General features: G+C 37.9%; 1 protein-coding gene across 1 annotated transcript; it reads left to right on the forward strand.

Annotated features, from left to right (window-relative positions):
* Nucleotides 1-146: 146 nt before the first annotated feature.
* sack1fa (scaffolding CK1 anchoring protein Fa) lies at nucleotides 147-20,461 on the forward strand. Its single transcript, XM_042504855.2, has 5 exons — nucleotides 147-1,662; nucleotides 9,569-9,736; nucleotides 12,167-12,288; nucleotides 16,069-16,859; nucleotides 17,418-20,461. The coding sequence occupies exons 1-5, from the start codon at nucleotides 1,189-1,191 to the stop codon at nucleotides 17,465-17,467; spliced, it is 1,605 nt and encodes a 534-aa protein (XP_042360789.2). The 5' UTR covers nucleotides 147-1,188; the 3' UTR covers nucleotides 17,468-20,461.
* Nucleotides 20,462-20,518: the final 57 nt, after the last annotated feature.

The raw sequence follows: 20,518 nt of genomic DNA on the forward strand, positions 1-20,518 counted from the left end.
AATTGCAATACTTTGAACGATAAGAGCCTTCTGATGAAATTCATTGACCAGAAAGTTATATTTTACTGACTTCCTGAGAGGGTTCATCTTCCTTTATGGCATTTTTTTCCCTTAAAGCTACAGAAAAATATTAATTGTTTTTATTATATCTATGGAAACCTGAAATGTATTTATTAAGATAGAAGATCTGCAGATATTTTCTAAGTATTGACAAGCTGCTGGCAACCACATGCCGCCAAAATAAAGCCATAAATAAATAAAGTTAGCTTTCAAAATGAAACTTGCACCAGAACCCTTGCCCTAATTCATGGACTGGATCCTCTGAAGCAGAAATTCTAACAAATTATTTTCAATTATGCACTCCCTTTGATTTTTTTTCAGTCAAGTACCCCCTGATCAAAAGCAAAACATTTTTAGTTGAGAAAAAAAAAAATGTCAGTGTGTGATCTGCTAAACAATCTTGCAGCTGAAGTAAAAAAAAAAAAAAAAATCAAAAATCAATGCAAACTTTTTGATGAGTTGCACTTACAATTTAGTGATATAATCATTTTAGGAATTATGCATGACTGATATTTTTCAAATTAACATTCAAGAAAAATCTTACATATCCCTGGTAGCACTCCAAAGTCCAAAGAAATGTTAAGGGACCTAGCATCTTATTTACCTCCCAACACCGCCCCCCAAAAAGAAGATATACACCTCATTAAATTTATTACCAAATAGTTGCCCTTACAGGTAGTGGTGTTGCATATATATTTTTAAATACTTCTATTGTCTATACAAATAGCTGAATCAGCCAGTAAACACACTCATATCAGTAACAATATGACGGAAATTTGTCGCCATGTTGCTTTTTGCCCTTTTTCCTCATGTTTTAGGAAAAAAAACTAACTCATTTGTTTAAGTTTCAAGGGTTAAACAGCTTATCAATGGCATTTCAAATCTATACAAGCCAACTGATGACGATCCAGGTTTCAAGGGGTTAACTCCAAATGTGTTTTTTTTTTTTATTCTGAAAGTTTTTAAACAGGAAGCTCTGTAATAACGCGGTGGGCATAAACTGCCACTGACTGCTACTGCTTCAGACAGTTGGTCCCGCCTCCCGTGTCTTACCTGAGAGACTGACCTGAGCACCTGCCGTACCTGTCCGCACAGGTACCGCGGCGTCGCACAGCAGCGGATCGGGAGATGGCGGAGTCTCAGCTGGTGTGCATGGACGATGCGCACGTTAACGAGAAGATCCCGGAGACCAGCCCGGAGTTTTACTACAGCGAGGAGCAGCGCGCGGCCCTGGATCAGCTGCTGAGGAACGGGGACGGCGCCTTCAAGATGCGTCTCAAAGAGGACAACATCAAGGACTTCCTCTGCGCCAGGGAGATCAGGTTCATCCGCAAAACCTTTCAGGAGTATGACACGGACAGTGACTCAGAGTCCGGGGAGCACGAGAAGTCCAAGGAGTCCTCCAGCGCGGACTCTGGGGTCCACTCCACCTACTGGCCCCAGATGTCCGACACAGAGGTTCCGTCTCTGGACATCGGCTGGCCCGGCAGCAGCGGCATGTATAAGGGAGTGACCAGGGTGTCCGTGTACTCCCACCCACCCAAAGAGCCCGGGCCCCACATCAAGGAGGTAGTGAGGAGGCTCATACAGGAGGCACACAAGGTAACTAAAACAAACTTTAAACTCAAACTTTCTTATGGAAATAATTGGATGTATGTAGCATCTATCAAAATAAAGTTACAAAGTGCTTTACATACAAAAATAAAAAAAATGTCTGAACAAAACATATATTACATTTTTTGTTATTTTTCTGAAATGCATTTAAAGCTGCTATATTTTTCAAGCTTTTTTCATCAAAGTAGATTTTTATTATTAGTAGTTCAGAACTGTTATGAACACTTTGGTTGAATTACAGTGTTTTTTCCTATTTTATATCATTTCTTTAATTTTATTTTCCTGCTCTTATAGGAAATGGCAAAACAAAAAAACACAATGAGTTGTAATAACTTGTACATAAAGGTGGAGTTAGGAATTCTGGACAAAGATTGTTGATATTTGAACAGAACATGTAACGGACGGCTTGCAGACTGTGACATATTCACTGAATTTGACAAGAATTACATTCGAAGAAGTGCTTTTTAATGGCAGAATGCACCTTTTATGACTTTATTTATGTGAGAATCACGAGGAAAACGTGGCAACATGAGCAAAACTGATAACTCCATCTAGTAAAAAAACCCAACTTGGCTGCAAGTGCTATGATTTTCATTATCGATTAATCTAAATTTTGATTAATCAGTATAAAGTATCAGAGAAAGTTTTCCCAAGTCAAAGATGATGTCTTAAAATATCTTATTTGTTCAACCAACGATCCCAAACCTGAAGATTATCCAATTCACCAATTAAGTTTTTTCTGGCTTGCATAATACAGAAATTATCATGAAAGTTGCCAATTATAGTCTAAAAACTTCTGCATGCCATAAAATTCAGCCAGAGTGGTATGATTCTGCAAAGAATAAGGGACTGTGTGCTATTTACTCGTGGGGGTGGGTGGGTGCAAAATGGGGGAGGCATGTTAAATACTTTTTTAAGCACTGTGGAGGGAGGCATGCTTTTTGATTCGGCTTAGGAAAGGGACATTCAACTATGAGAGGTTGTGTTTTGTAAATATTTTAAATATCTGCTGAACCCCATATCCAGGTGGTGGCTTTAAAAGGCATGCTTATTTTAATAACCACCCAAACTAAACATTTATATCATAGTCACAGATAAAAACAGAAAATATTGTCGAATGTTGTGTCAAAGTGTTGATGGTTGTGGGACACATCATGCGTGATGTAGGCTTCCGTTTTAAAAAATTACTTACTTTTACGTCTCATATAGGATTTTGCAAAATGAAAGATTTGCACTAACCAGATCCTTTAAAAAACATTAAATGAAAAATGAACTTCAATGAACTTTCAACTATGGCAAAAAATATGGTTACTTGTGGTGGAGTCAATCGGGGAGGCTCAAGAAAAATTCGTTGTAGCTTTGGGGTCAATCAAGAAGATAGATTCTTTGATAAAGTCCAGTCTTTAAGATTACGATTAAGAACAGCTTAAAAAAATGAGTTGGATCTACTAAATTCCAAAGCCAAAGTTAATGTTTTCTATATAAGGATCACTATTTTGAACCTGACGTCTTCAGGTTGCCCTAAAAAACACATTTATGACCATATGAAGATAACCGACAGTGCAGTAAAACGTATCAGTGCCGTCTTCCTCCCTAACCTGACCTACTTGGTCCACAGCAGAACAAAGCCTCTGAAATATTCAAACTGATTGGCTGCAGGTGATCATGTGACCGTCTCCCACAGGTGAATGAGACTAAAGACCCCCAGGCGGAGATTCATTACTGTCACTCCACGTGTGTCCTGTCTTTGTGAATACATGAGACAGCTTGTTTAAAGGTTTTATTTTAATCCAGAGAAGACGCACTTCGATGTTTAATCAGTTAAACGTAGCCTAAACATGCAAAATGTGGATTTAATATATTCAATCGTCATGAAATTATTACAAAGGCTTTAAGCTGTTTTCAAGTCAAAATGTTGGTGTAGTATCAACCTTAGTAAAAATATAGCTTTTTTTGTAGTCAATGTCAACATATTTGTAATGATATCAAAAGTTCCTCTGCAATAAAAATGAGGAATTTACTTTATTTTTATGCTAAGCTAGGCTAACAAGCTGCTGGCTGTAGTCTCATGATAAACCTTTGAAATCTGGAGCGACATCACTTTTCTTGTGCCACTTTCAGGTGTCTTTCACAATTTTAACCCTTTGATTTCTTTGAAAAAACATGGGGAAAAAAGGCAATGAGCAACTAAGAAATATTCCACAAATTGCAAAAAATAAGTAATTTGTTTTTTTAAGCTAGTCCATAGAACTGCATTATAATTATCACGATTAAACATTTATGTTATTTAACCTAATTATTTAAATTTAAAGGTACTTTTATTCAAGGTCATTTTCTAGTTTTATTTTTTCCAGGTACTTTCAGGTCATTTTCTTGTCCTTTTCTACTAATTTCTTGCTTGTTTTTTGGGTCATTTCCTCTTTCCTTAAATTAGCTCAGGTTTCAAAAGGTTAACTGACAAACATGAGAGTGATGTCAGTGTTCTCATCGAACTCAGCAGAAAGCAAATAAATGTGTTTTCCCAAATGTCAAACCACTCCTTAACCATTTGATAAAGAGTTTTGATTCATGTAATCCACTACACATTCATTCATTTGAGCACATTTCTGCATAGATTCACCAGATTGTACTGAATATTGATATCTGACAATTATTCTTTGCATATTGCAGGGACTCTCTGACTCAGCTTCACAGTGCGCCTGATAGTATTCAGACAGGTTTCAACATGTTACGTTTAACCCAATTACCTTTACTTTACAAGGAGGAGAAAATAAAACTGACAGTTAGGAGTTATTATCCAAAACTTAAACTGTCATGGTCTACTGAGTTGCAGCTTGCAGGGGTGACTTGCCATTTGTGAGCTCATGCAGTTAATGTCAGCGTGAGCAGTAAAACGTGATCTTTCTGCATTCAGCTGTGTCCAAAATCACTTGTCGAAGCCAGTAACACAAACGTGTTTTATTGATTTATAATCCTTCACATCCACTCACTGAAAGAAAAATAAACGAGCTTCTCTCGTGATAAAAAAAATCACGTTTTCAGTTCTCACACCACCATTTACAGTAATAAAGGTGGTGGATTTAGCATCAGGAATCAGTGACTTTTTTTCAAGTATGGGCTTCTGATGACAATCTATTTTACCCAGTGAAATGCCAGCTCCTGCAGGTAGATTTGATCAACTCTACGGTAGTTAAATCGTTAATTTTGCTAATATTAGCTAGGATTGCCAAATTTGGGTGCCTGGCTGGAGTGAGATTGTGATGCCATGGGTTCAATCTCATGCATGGAGATTTAGTGTTTTGGTTAGCTTTGAAGCCACACCTTAAGGTTATACAATGTGACTTGAGACTGTGACACACTGAGACAATTGTGACTGATAGAAATACACTGATTTGGATCAGTTCCTGTGTTCAAGTTAATGGGTGTGTTTGGAGCACAAACTAAAGATTACAGTAACTTCACCACAATACACTCTGAACTCGCTGAGTTGGGGGGGGGGGCTGAAGGCTCTACAACTCCTGGTAGTCAAGCAGGCAGATGGTGAAGTGAGTTGAACTGCAGAAGAAGATCTGAGAGTACAGCAGGGCGTGTAGATATGAAGGACTTCATAGAGATAGAAAGGGGCCAAGTTTTTATGGAGCCTTAAAGGTGAAAAGCAGAATCTTGGAATTGATATTATATTTAATAGAAAGCCAGTGAAGTTGCTGTAGCTAAAATCTGGACCAACTGGGGTTTATGAAGACACTTGAGAGGAAGAGGACGGAAATGCTGTTTATGACAAAATCTGTGATAGTTGCTGTGAAGTGTGATTCCTGTAAAATGAGCTTGTCTTTCTTCCGTTGAATTCACACGGCTGTCTTTAGTGAAAATTAACTGTCCATCTGCACACACTTAAAGTCTGGCAGCCCGCTTTTTTCATGTGAAAGTGCTTGTGACTTTATCTAAAGTGGGTCAAAAACACGACAGACGCTGTGTTTAGTTATGTGTTTCCATGCACAAGCGTGTGAGGATGCGTGTATCGGTCAGCAGCTGATGTTGCAACTTACTGAACCAATCAGCCAATATTTTGTGTGAACGTTTATGACTTTTGCATACCATCATTGCAAAAGGCCCTACGGGAAGTCGTCAGGCCCGATATGAGATGAAAAAAGTACCAGTTTTTGTTATCTGACTGTAAGGGAGCCAGGGGGGACATTTCCATCAGGCACAGCAGTGCCATTTGCATTTTAGATTGACTGTGAATAGCTCTGGCCTCACTCCTCTAAATGTACTACTAAAGTCTTTAGAAAGAAAGTATTTTCATTCCACCTGAATTATTATAAATTAAATTGAAATTGTATTTGCTCACGTTTCTCTCAACAGTTTCTCTACGTACTCAAAAACTCAAAATATGTCTTTCCATGAAGCCAGTGTATTGTGGCATAAGAACAAATGTACTAACTAAACATACAAAACATCACTGCACCTGGCTCCGAAGCCAAATTTAGATGTGATGTGTCTTGTTGCCAATTATATGTACTGTACAATAAACTGCACAGTATGTACAATCAGATATAGAAAGTCGGTACAGAAATATCCTCAGGCACTTCTAATCTTCCCTCCTATACCTTAAGTGTGTAGCATTATAACATGACTAATTTAAGTTGCAGTAATTACATAACCGATTTACTTCTTTACATAAACGTAATATATATCTAACACCTATGAAATATGAATATACAGAATCTTATTTTTCACAAGCAGAGTTTTCCGGTAAGATAATTAAAAAAAAAACAGGGAAGGGTTAAGAAAGCCCACGGCACCAATACAAAAATGTGTCTGAAAGGGAGAGTCATATGCAAGTTAAAACAAGCTGAGTCATACGTGGTGCAGACCGAGGCCGAGCAGCTCTAAATGTCAGCTTCACATCAGAACTTGCAGCCATGACATAAAGACTTATTCAGCCTCCTCCAGTATCCTGCAGCCCGGGTGAGGGTTGGTATTTAATAGCGAGCTGTATGTTCCCTCACCCACTCAGAGATTACCACCGCTCCCTCTGATTGGTTGACCTCATTGGTATGCAAACTTAAGCTAAACAGGGGAACGCTCACCTGTGATTTGACTGACGTGTAGCACCAGAGGCTATGGTTGCAGGGTAAGGTGATATGGTTTGTTGTAACTGAAACAAGGAGCACTATTTCAATTTTTTGAGGTGTGGAGGACACTTAATGTATCTGGATAGGACAGTTCGATTAGCTGACGGACCGGTTAGTCGGAGCTCTTTGAAAGATGCTGCACAGCTGTTGCTTATGAATAATTAGACACACTTTGAAACACAAGTTAATCTAAATTATTGTTTGTTTACAGTAGCCATTTCAGAGCTATGACAGCTTAATTAACTGACAGCATGTCGAGATTTCTCCCCTTGAGGTGATATAAATCATTTACTCCTGAAAGCCTGCCAAATGCTTGAGAGAAGAGTACTTATGCATTTCAGCATCTTGAAGTTGAAATTGTCACTCTTACAGAAGGGCACGCACACACATACACACACATACACACACCCTCTGAAAGTAGGAAAAGGCCATAAGAGATTCTTATCTCAGCTCAAGAGATAAAGCACAGCTGTGTAGTTTATGTTACAATGAGCTGGAAGTCTAAATGGTTTTCAGGCCAGGTGGTACACGACAGGTGGAGAATTATATTGTTTCTGGTTAAACTACTAGTAGAAATAAGTGCAGTGTTGTAGAAAATTAATCTATTTTGACGAGTCATTTAAATGCACATACGTCTTAGACTGTATGTACAGACCTGACATTTTGCCTGTCAGGAGAGATAATCCTGTTATGAGTACATTCTTTATCTCTCACTGGCAACTACTGTTTTAGAGCAGTGAAGAAGAATCGATTTTCAGTAAAAAGTGTAAAATTAGCTGTAAGCAAAATTTGGCAATATTTCATACTGGAAAGTCCTGATGGTTTAGGATTTAACCTGAGCCATGCCATACAACAATGACAGTAATCATTTAATATCCAAACAGGGTTAGTAGTTACGACTGTTCATTTATTTTTTAACACAATGGTATCTGACTGGTGCCCTTTATTGGCTGATATGCACTTCTAACAGTGATGCTACAACAATAATCTTATAGAATATGATGCATTGCTGTAAATTGAACTAACATACACACTAACATAGACATTAATGCAGCAGTAATATTAATCCAAAAATATTAGATAGGCCTATGATATTAAAACATAATATAACAAAATAATAACAAAAGTCAAACTATTCCTGTAAGGGATCACCAAAGTTATCAAAGTTCATCCTCTGGGGACCATAAATGTCTGTACAGAATGATTAATGCCATTGTAGTCTGAACATTAAAACAAAAAACACTAAAAACCACAAATGTCAATCTCATGGTGGTACCAGAGGAAAAGTCAGGGGCTCCCCAAAGTCAGTGGGGTTTGTCCTTTGGGGACCATGAATTACCGTACACGATTGAATAGGAATCTGTCAAATAGTTCCTGTGGCATTTTGTTTAACTGTGTCCTTCCTTTGACAAATGTTTATCTCAGTACACAATCTAATTACCAGTTAAGATGAGCAGAATTACATTTGGACTCACGCACAGTTCACTTTCAATGACTGATGTCAATTAAAATTAAACCAATCTTCTGTCACATGATAAGTTGTCTGCCAGGAAAGCTTGTTTTGAGGCCTCTGGATAAGGCCCAAACATGTAGTTACACAAGAGCTGCCATAAGGAAATGGAAAAAAGCCTCACATGATCGCTCTAAATCGCACTCAAGGATGTCAAACACAGTGTGGCTATAAAACACTGCAGATAGTTACTGAGATGCACTAACAATGTACCAAGACAAGAATATACCAAAATGGAAAGTGCATCAATTTTGTGCACTGTAGACTGATTTCTGATTGTGGCACATTATGCACAGTTTCTGTGACAGGATGATTCGTGCCTCAGATCAGACCCTGTACTGTTATGTCAGGTGCCTGAGCACAGAGTCTGCTGGTAAAATCATTAGCTGTGCATGTTAATCATAGTAGTTACTGGACTGTGTCCAAACTGTTTTGAGTAACCATTTAATTACATTGAAAAACAAGTTCCTCTGAAGCATCAACCATTACCGCCTCTGTAAATTCTATTCAAATTCTGTATCATCACACTAATAAAGAGTTAAGTGCCTCAGAGCCACTGAGTTTACCAACAGTGGAAGTGGTGAAAAATTTAAAAATGCTCATGAATCTTAATGTTGGTCATCTGCTGCTCTAAAAGGCAGCAAGACATAAATATCAAACATCCAAAAATCATCAGATGACATTAGTAAGGTACATGCGCGCACTCACACACACACACACACACACACACACACAGCTAAACAACTTAAACAGTAGCTAACAGTAATAAATACACAGTGGAAATAGGAAGCTAAAAGGGGTGGAATAAATTAGTCAGCTAAAAGGGTTAATGGTGACATAGCAAGTTCAGACTCATTGGATAAATGGTTAAAATGGATAGGTTATGTATATAACATTGGCAGCTAAATTAAATGAATGTTTGAAGTAATAGCAGTATTGCGGACAATTCATGATGAAGTTGAAGGGGTGTGTTTGACAAAAATAATCTGGGAACAATGCATGATATTTTAAAAGTTCATTAGATATTTTGTTTTTTTTTTGTGTAAAATATTACTGTGTAAAATCACTACAGCTGTTACATAAACAGCCCAATATCTCCCTCTGAACTGCACTGTTAGTGAGTGATATGCACAAAATAGAAATACTTAGCAGTTCAGGTATTTCAAATTTTGTACTAAATGTACTCAGTTACATTCATCCACTGCTGCTGTGTCTCTGTTCTAAACGTCCCTCTCTCTGTGTTCTTCAGGTGGTGGCCATAGTCATGGACCTCCTGACAGACCTGCAAATCCTCCAGGACCTGCTGGATGCCTCGTCGCGGCGCGGGGTGGCTGTCTACACTGTGCTGGAGGCCAGGGGTGTGCCCCACTTCCTGGATATGTGCACTCGGCTGCAGATTACTGCCGTGCATCTGCGGGTGAGGAGTGAGCTCAGCAAACACTGGACACTGGATGACAGATAAAAGTGCCACAGAGGGAGGAGGCTCACTAATACAATACACAAAGAGCAAAATAAAGATGCAAAGTTTGAAAGAAACACCTCGGTGTGTCACTGCTCTGCCTCCTTAAGTAGACAATGGCAGTGCCTGCGATAATTATTTCCAAAAAAAACAACAAAACTCTGACGGCTGGTTGGTTGGCTGGTTGCTCCACAAATATTTCCCCACCTTTTGGAGCCCACAGTTTTTGCAACAGAGGCTGCCATTTGGCATAGTGATAGTTGCTATGGCGAATTTAGTCTTGTTCTGTGTTGTGATTTTAAAACCTCTGAGTCAATTTTTTAAAATTTTCACACCAGCATTTACTAAAGGGTGTATTGTTTATTTACATTTTTATAATGAAATTATTAAACTTGCAAATAATCAAGTCTATCGCTCTGAGTTTTGCTACTTAGCCACAAAGTTGCCCCGCTGTTAAGTAGGGTCATTTGATTTTAACAGCTGACAGTCATTCACATGATTGTAACTGAAGTGTGAATGTTGAGTAAAACCGCTTTTAATTTGACGATATCTGTTTTTCCAAGCTAAAATAATGGAAACGCATCAGATGTAAATAGTCAGTCTGTGCAAAACAATTTAAATGAGAAGGGGAGTTGAAATGTGGTGCAGTTATTCCTAGGTGGCTTCATTTGAAAAAAAAAGATGATTTGACTGAAACTAACCCACAGACACCCGAACACCACATTTTAAGGGTGAATCAAAACTGCTGTGAGCACAATAGTTAAAAAAGGGAGCTAAAAGTGATTGATGGTTGAAATAAATGTCAGTGTGAATACTTGAAGAATAAGACATCTTTTATTAATCCCAGAGGGGAAATGACATTTTTCTCACTGTTGTTAGTACATGTTACACACACACACATGCACAAACAGGAACTTAGCTGCTAGACGGCTGCCCATGGACAGGCAGTTGGGGGTTTGGTGCTTTGCTCAAGGAGCACCTCAGCAGTGCTAAGGAGCCTGAACTGGCACCTCTCCAGCTACCTGTCCACACTCAGTGTTTGATCCGTACGGGGACTTGACCTTCCGGTTCCCAAGCCAAGTCCCTATGGAATTATTGATTCATCTGACAGAACTGGAGAGCAACATCTGACCAAAAAGGGAATAATTGGTACACATGATACTGTATGTCCCCAAAAGTAACTAACAAGTGGAATCAGTCCCTGTAGATTTACATAACAAATGTATGCATGTGGTCTAATTCAGTGGTTTCCAACTGGTGGGTTGGGGTCCAAAAGTGGGTCCATTCTGAATGGACCGCAAGTGACTCATGGACATTTCAAGTCTGTAAAAAAACATAGTGTTTTGAAGTACATTGAATTTTCGACAGAGCTTAAATACAGAGATATACACAGAGTGTTTATTCTTCCATTAAAATCAATTTCTTTGTATTTTAAGTCAACATGTTTACATTTTGTGAAATAAAATTGACTATGTGGTAATTTATATAATGTGCAGATCTTGAACTAATGACTAAGGAGAAATCTGGACCCCATGTCTGGACCAGTTTGGAACTACTTGTCTAATTGAACCACTTATTGAAAATGTATATTAAAAAAAATGAAAGACTTTCTTAAAAGGTAAAAGAATACAAATTTTCACCAGTAAGTATGAAACAATATTTTTTAGGAATACCTGGAATATAAAATGCTGAAATATTAGTGCCTTGTGATTCACCTGAAATTTAGTGTTAAATTAAGTCATCTTACTTTTATGAATTAACTTTTAATGCTGTTCTAAGTGTTCCAGGACCTGCGAAATGACAGCGAGTGCTGATCTAGATTCAGAGTGAACAGCAGTTCACTGAGGCAGGCTGTCATCCTATCTCCACAGGGACACAATACCCTGCCTTATCTGCTGTGCACAGAGTTTTGTAGCTCCAGTCTCGTTGAACTGGAGCAGCGGACTACCTGGTTATCGTGGTGTCAGTTGATAGGCTGTGAAAGGCCTTTTCAGAGCACTTGGCTCTGTTACTCTTACTTCTTACAAATGCACATTCATAGATCCTGAGAGCAGATCCAAAGACTGTAACACGATGCTTCGGCAGAGAAAAGCCTCCTCCCAGTGTGTATATTCAGTATTTACGTCTCCTTTTCTTTTTGTTTCCTTTCTCTTCCCTTTAAGTAAACACATGTGGCTCAGGGGTTGGAGTTTTGCCCTTTATTTTCTCGAGAAAGTTGACTTTATGTGGCAAGGTGTGACAGCGCAGTTTGACTTGGCATGTTTTTAGATCAGTCATGCGAGATACAGCAGGGGCCGTTTGATAGCTGCGGCTGAGTGAGTTTACCCAGGCTCACCTGTGTGATGCTAAGCCAGCTGGAGTGTGTAATCAAGTGGGTGTATTTTGCAGAATCTCCGTGTGCGGATGGTGCGAGGTTCAGGGCTGGCCCTGTCGTTTGGAAAGCTGCCCGGGTCCCTGTGCTCCAAATACATGCTGGTGGATGGAGAGAAGGTCATGTTTGGCTCGTACAGGTGAGCATAGATTTCAATGCTTCTAACTCACACATTCAGCCTTTCACAGCTCAGACAGGACTGTGCAGTCATGGTTTAACACCAGAAATGATCACATACGAACATGAACTATTGTGTGAATGAGTTTTTTAAATATACCGTAAAACTTCAATTGATAGCCCGGGCTATCATTTGCCTCAATCACTCAACAGGCTTATTTTTGGGTCAGGCATCTTTATGGGATGGGCTCTAATTTCTTTCACACAAATATGTTGCTCAGCAAAAATGAAAATAGAATCAAACTATTTATTTGCCCTTTTACCCGGGCAAATTGGTTTTATTTATTCATTTTTTTAAAAATGGGAAGATGATAATGGACAACAAAAGAAGAAATGACCCAGAGGTTTGCAGGAAATTAAAGTAAAACAAAAAACAAACAAAAAGCAAGAAATGACAGGGGAAGAAAAGCATAAAAATGATAATATTTCTGTAAAATAAATATAAATATATGATTATGAATATAGCTCACTGAACTTTTTTGTGTGTTTCTTGTTAACTATGCTGATAATGCTGTCTTCTTTGTTGCTCAGGGTGTCAGTAAAATAAACTGAATGATTAAATTGTAGATAATCAAGCTAACATTGAATGTAGCATGTCCATATTGACAAAAGTTTAAACATATATACATATTGTTTGTGTGATCTAATCAGCTAACTGACATTATCTCCAACAGGGAGCCAACAATCTGGTGTTCTACATCCAAAGACCTTCTATAAAAATGAACTGCATGGTGACCAGACCAGATCTTTCTAATTGAGACAGGCCTATATTTGTCAAAAACTGTCACCACACCCAGCTAGTAAAAGAGATTTAATTGGGACTTTAATTGGGAGTAGGCTTTCATTTGAAGTTTTACAGTATGTATTTTTGGCAACTTTTCAGTGTGGAGAAAAAGAAAAAAATTGCAAACCATGTCAGTGTACTGAAGAGAAAAACAATGCAAGAAAGGTTTAAAAAAAAATACATTTTTAAAGCTAATTTCTAACACAGGCTGAGTATGCAGTCAGACAGGGACAGGCGGGGAAATCATTCCCTGACACAGACCTGTAATTCCAGGTGTCATTCTCTGCCACAAATTTTAATTTAATAATTCTCTTCCACATATCTGGAAACTCTTTTGGTTTTAATATTTCTTATGTCATTCCAAGCATCTGAAAACATGGTGTATTCATTCGAAAAGGGTGTGCCGAAAGTATGGAACCAATTGCGTCCCATCATAAATCAGAGGGACAGCGCATTTATTTTTCCATATGGGATGATAACGGTAAGGTTTGGGATGGATGGAAACCTGCTCTGCTCCTCTGTGGAGGTATGGACGTGTACTGTTGGTTAGAGAAAGAATCCTTTTTGTTCTGGCTGCATGTTTAACACTGCAGCTGAACCCAAAATTTAGCTTAGTTTGGTTGCTAGTAGCATTACAGACACAAAAAGTGCAACAGGTCCAAGAATACTGCAAGGATGTGATATAAAATACTAATTTATCATTTGTTAAATATCTGTTTAAAAAAACAAAGCAGTATTTGCTAAACTGAGGGCAAAATACTTTATAAAAGTATTCATTAGAAATATTACTTAATAGTTCAAAACATGTATTGCTCCATTTTATTAGCTACAGTTCACTTAAAAATATAGAATATTTATTATTTATTATCTTGCAAGTTCAGTTTATTATTCGGCCCTGGTAATGAAATTTCCTCCAAATGATCCAAACATTTAGAGGATTTAATTATAAAAACATCTTTCTCTAAAAGCTGCAGCCTACAAAACACTAATCACTGTAAGCAGAACACTAATAACTCCTTAAAGACTTTCTGAAGCATATTAAACATGCACAATGACTGGAATGCTTTCTGCAGCACTCTCTCCTTGTCTCCCATTGGTCCTGCTCATAAATCTATTGTTGTAGATCAGCTAGTTGTCTGTTGTGACTGCTAATTGAGGCTGATGCGTAAAACCTGCCTGAGATTATTACGAGGAGGCAAAAAGCTTTGTATGCGTCACCTGAGTGCTTATTTAAAATGATGAACTAGCTTCTGAGAAATAATTACACAGCCTAGATTTGATAACCTCACATATACAGTAAAAACAGGTGACAAGTGTTCTTTGTATTGTGCAAGAAAAAATCCACAGGGCACCTTAAAAGTGTTGTGAATTCATGGCTGTTGCTAAGACTATTTGCTGTTGTATACACACACTGTGTTTAATGTGAGTTAAAACGTAAAAACTGTTTAATTTTGGTTTCTGTTCTCATATCTGAATAGTGTTGGGTGACAATAGATATAATTGAATAACATATTATTGGGATCACAATTACTACTATCATATAGTTGTTTTAAATTGAAAGAAAATAACATTACACAGCTGTGTAAGGATCTTGCTAAGCTAATATTCAATAAAAAATATCTCTGTATTTTGAATCATACTGAAATCTTTGTGACAAAAAGAAAACTCTGTCTTCACTTGAAACTGACAAATACCTGAACTAGAGTCCATGTTAAAATAAGCTGCTTTAAATGTTTTGGGTACAACATAAAGAGTTAATCTGCTGTATACAGTATCCTTTGTCTGATACAGATGATGCATATTTCTGCACGTCATGTGTCTCACATCAGCCGGCTCTGGTCAAACCACATCAGTGATGAAGGTGAACTTTAAGTGAGCAGGTTATGCTCTGACTCACGTGATGCCTCATTATGACTGGAAGTTTACGCAAAGAAATTAGGGAATGTGGGACTTTGGGTCCAGTTTTTTAAAGCTTTTCCAAAAAACTTCCTCATGTGAACCATCACGTCACACTTCAGTTGTCTTTTTCAGAAAATGATCATCAATGTGGAATAAGCTTGTTTAGAAAAAACAATAGGTTGTACTGCATATTTTTTTTAAAGAATACTTCAAATTTTAGGGAAATACATTTATTTGCTGTCTTTCTGAATGTAAGATGAGAAGATTGGTGTCTGAGAGGGATGCTAATCTCTAACTTTCGACTAAGTCTTGGCAACATTATTACACACACTCGAACTGCTGAACCAAGCTTTAAAAAAATATAATTAAAATTATTTCCTACTTTCATTGAGTTTATATTTTAATCAGCATCAGTCCGAATCATGAATATCAAATATTCATTGATTTTCAGAATTTTAACCCTTTAAAAGACAGCTTTTGGTCATGATGCCACTATGTTTTTTAGATGATGATAAACACATGAAAAACAATTTTCAATATACTACATGCTAAGAAAATATTTTTACAAATCACAGCCTTGGATATGTCAAAGATCTGCAGCATCACTGATTGTGACCGTAAACCAGGTTTCATTTCCTGAAACCTGGAAATGAATGTATGTTCTCCCTGTGCCAAATATGGTTTAAAAAAAAAAAAAAGAAAAAGAGCATCATTAGGTAGAAAATGGTGAAAATGACAAATGCATGCATACACAATGCATATTTTTATGTTTTGATGGCTGTGGGATCAAAAATTGCAGATTGAGTGGGTTTCATTGGTGCATTTTTTGCACTGAACAATATGAATTTACTGATTCTGTTTACATAGTGTATTTTAGACTTATTGCAGGAGCTGAGCTGAAAAGATTAAACAAAAATTACACAATCTTGCCAAAATACATGCCATAAACACATCCAAAATTTTCAAAAAAATGAAGAATAGAAAGCGCATAAAATGTGCCAAACAGTCTCTAAGTGTTAACTTTTGCTGATTAGTTTAAATCTGTCTTTTCTCCTCCAGCTTCACGTGGAGTTCCTCTCGGATTGACAGGAACACGATCACCGTGATGTCGGGTCAAATCGTGGACACGTTCGACAATGACTTCAGGGAGTTGTACGCCGTGTCTGAATTGGTGGATCTCTACAAAGAGTTCAACATCACCAAGCCACCCATTGCTACGCCCATCAGGAAGCCAAAGGTGGAGAAAAAGAACCAGCCTCTGCCCATCTCCACGTCCCGCTTTCAGGTTTCTGTCGGGGACTCAAGACAGGTCGACCTAAAGGTACCTGCACACAAGTACCACAATCCTAAGTACTCTTTAGTTTTTGGGAACAGTACAGGCCTCACAGGTTCCCTTCAAGACCTGTCGACCCCGAGGGACTCGCTGATTGGCGGGCTGAGTCACAGGAACGGCCTGTACAACAGTACCCTTAATGTCAGCAGGGACACAGTGGACCGAGTCCCCGCACAGAGTCCTGGTTCTCCTGCAGAGGAGGAGGATGAGGATGGAAAGGGAGGCTTGAAGAAGAACCAGCTCTTCGGAGCGAAAAAACAGCGCAGCTCTTTCAGACACTTCCTGAAAGGCAGAGCCAATCAGGGCACAGAGACTATAGAGGAAGGTGTGGTCACTCCTCAGAGCCCCGCCCCCACCTATAAGGTGTCAGAGACCAATGGTAACGCAGGAAATGAGGTGGAGGACTCATTTGAGATCATTGAGAAACCCGGTCCACTGAAATCCAAAACCAAGAAGCCCTCAAAGATCATTCAGAGAAGTATGTCCCTGCAGACCATCAACACTGGAGACGAAGACGGTATGTCCTCACACAGGCTATTACAGCGTTGTTTGTTTCAGTATGGTTGGAATCAGGGGTTATGAATACATGTATTAGCAATTAACATGGAGATTATTACTGGGTGTAGAAAGTGTCACAAAACAATGAAAATGCGTACTGCAGCTTTCCAAAGATGACATTTCTAAATGTCCAACTAAAAATCTAAAATGCCAAATTATTTACAGCATTGTAAAATAGAGAAATCCTCACATCTGAGAAGCTAAAAACAGACAGTAGTTGGCATTTTTGCTTAATAAATTACTCAAATTATTTTTATAAAAAAAAATCAGAGATTATTTCCAACTAACTGATTACTTCATATTCAAGGTCTAGCCCAAATAAAATATCTGAGTTTCGGTACCAACACCAATATGAATGACTGGTGACTTTTTGTTTCATTCATAAAGGTGACCAAATTCTCTCACATAGACCATCATCCTCCCTGTCTTGTGCCTTTAGTCTATCCTAAGGGACTAAGACATTACAAGTTTTGATTGTTGTTATTTCATAACTAATCTGTCCTCCTTTCCCCAACAGGACCTAAAAGCCGGCGGCGGCATCAAAAGAAGAACTGCATCCAGTCATGAGATCAAACACAAGAGGACGGTCTGTCATAGAGACACCACAGGACCTCCTGGTTAAACATGCTGAGTCACAGTATCACCTTACTGTAACCAGGCGTCATGACTTCAGACAGTGCCTCCCGCCTGTTACACCTCAGGTGAAAGTCCTTACAGGAATGACCACTGATGAGATGTTGTAGTTTAACTGATCATGTGAGGACAAAGAGAATCTCAACATTGAAGCCAAAGTGCTGATGGAGGGAGATTTTATGGCCATTATTTTAGCTTTTCTGTTTTTTTGTACTAAATTAATTCAGTTTTTTATATCTTAACCCTAACACCATGAGCTGTGACCCATAGTGTGGGTGGATTACATCACACCTGGTCGCTATGGAGATCAGTGATCAGTTGTGCTTGTTGTCCCTGAGAGCCGCCTTACAGAGGACCCTTGGTAACAGAATAAGTGTTTGTCAGAGTGTGTTTTACAGGCTGTGAATAATGCACGCCGCAGCGAATGCTGCCGTGTTGACACAGTCCTGCTTTGTTTCTGCTCCGCCGTGTGACGACTCTGTTTGTTTGCACTTCGGGTTTATTCAGGTGGAGCTGGCAGAGATTAAAATGTGAATCCTTGAGAACCACTTGAGATGCAAATATTCTTAATTTTGTAGCAGAAATTAAATAAAAGACATGAAAACAGCAACTAAAAAAGTGGTTTGTGGGATTAAATGTAAACTGAAACTCAGTGTTAAGAAATATGTGGAGCTGAGCACAAACACCTTTTCCAGGAGGCCAAATATCTAATCAAAAAGCCCACTGAGGTCATTAATTTTGTATTTCAGTCAAATTTATGTTTTATTGCTCTTATGATGAGTGCTTTTATTTTTAGTAAAATATCCTAATTTATGAGAAGTTTGTCTTGTTGATTTCTTGACACATGTACCATTAACCCATTACTATTAATTTGTCCCTTTTGGTAACTTTACGGTTTAAAGAAATGACTAAGAAAAAGATTGAGCATATTTAGGGTTGATGATTAAATAGTTCACATTTATTTAAGGGGTTCATTAATCCTGTTTGGAGTCTTGGAGAAGATAATTCTTGACATGTAATTCGAAAACAGGGGTACCCAAATGCAGGTGACAGCAGACAACTGGGACTCAAATAGTTAACTCTTTATTCCACATTGGAACAGGGAAAAAGCTAACCAAAACTCATACGACCGAAACAAGGATCAAACAGAGACAGCACTGAAAAGCAGGGCTAAATACAAACTAGACTAACGAGGAGATGAAGTGCAGGTGGAGAAAAAACGCTCAGGTGAGGAGAATAAGGTGATGAGGCAGGAGAACAGGCAGAGAGCTGATTGGCTGAGAGAAACTGAGGATCAGGAAGAACTAACAAGGCTGATGCAGGACAGCTGTGCAGATGGTAAATGAGGGAAAGGCAGCACAGCAACACAGGAGGAAAAACACAGTAAACAAAACACAATATTCTTAATAAGCAGACCAAAGACAGACTAACCAATGAAGGCAACTTAGACGAGTTTTACACAGACACTTAATCCAAACTTCTCCAAAGTCTGAACCAATCAGGACACAGCGGACTGTGACACACATTTAACATTGTTTATTACTTTACCTACTTTTGTGAGAATTGCTTTAAATCATTTCTCAGAAGTCTGTGTGCAATCATGCATCATGTATCCAAACATGTTTAAACCCATTGGTGAAGGAAGTATCCAGATCCTTCGCTTAAGTAAAAGTACTAATACCACGTTGTAAAAATATTCTGTTACAAGTAAAAGTCCTGCACTGAACATATAAGTTAAGTAAAAGTATAAGGAACATGTACTTGAATTAGAATTAATTAATGAAAGGATCGGGTATTCAGAAAGCTGAAAAAAAACAACTCAAAATTTTAGAATAAATAAGTAATTGACTGAAATGTTATTCAAAAAAAATGTTTTTCCGATACATTTTCTGTCCATTGGCTAATTGATTTATCAACTACTTGTTTAAGCTTTGCGTGAATTAACTGTTTGGTAATTTAATTTAGAATAAAATATCACTTGTCTCACACTTCTTTTACTTTTTTCAATGAAGAAAATCTTAATATGTAAAGTTTCTCGTACCTAATGCTATAAAAAAAAAAGTATTAAAGTAAAAAGTACAGTATTTCCCTTGAAATGTAGTGGAGAAGCAGTGTAAAGTGGCATGAAAATAACATACTCAAGTGAAGTACAAGTATCTTAAATTTGTACTAAGCCACATTCCACCACTGTTTCATACTGTTTCAAGTCTCTAAAGTCTAAACTAATCACACATATAGAGAAGAGAAAAATACAAGGTTTCTGTTTGATAATAATTTTTTAGATTATTGTTCATAAGAGGTCTAACAGGAAGTACGGCTTCTCTGTGATCTAACCTTTAACAGGAACGTCATTCTGCCGGATAACTTGCTGTAAGTCTATTTGTCTGTGAATGACACTGAAGATAAGCTTCTTAATCTAGCACAAAATATCTCCTTTATGGTGTAATAAAAATAATTTATTGTAATTTCAGCTGTCACCCTCTTTAAATGTCCAGTTTATGGCAACAGGAGGAGTTGCCACTGAAATACTTTTCTACATATTGGATTTTAATCACAAAAAACAAAAACATAAATTAAAAAAAAAAGTTAATTTTGCAGTGATGTGAGGAAGTATTGCTGGTGTCAACAAAACAGAAGGGCTGAGTGAAGCTTTCAAAAAGAGGTCTGAATATATTTATTTTTAAAGGCCAGTCAATAGGATCAGACCCTCCCATGTTTGACAAATACATTGTGAGGAAATGCATGTGCAAAAAGCAAATATGTTTTTTTTTTGTTTGGTTCTTGTTGGTGTGTACCTGCTCCCAGGAAACCACAACTCTATCTCGGCATCACACACTCACGACAGGAACTACACAGGAAAAGTCTTGACGCGTCACATATCCTCTTAATCTGATAACACTGGATTTCTTAGTAGCTGAACTCATTATTTCACATCATCATCATTGTAATAAGGAAATAAAAAATAGTCAGTGTGGCGCAATAAAA

Source organism: Plectropomus leopardus, chromosome 18, assembly GCF_026936395.1.
Source record: "Plectropomus leopardus strain MGB_pleo_1.0 chromosome 18, ASM2693639v1, whole genome shotgun sequence".
Lineage (NCBI taxonomy): Eukaryota > Metazoa > Chordata > Actinopteri > Perciformes > Serranidae > Plectropomus > Plectropomus leopardus.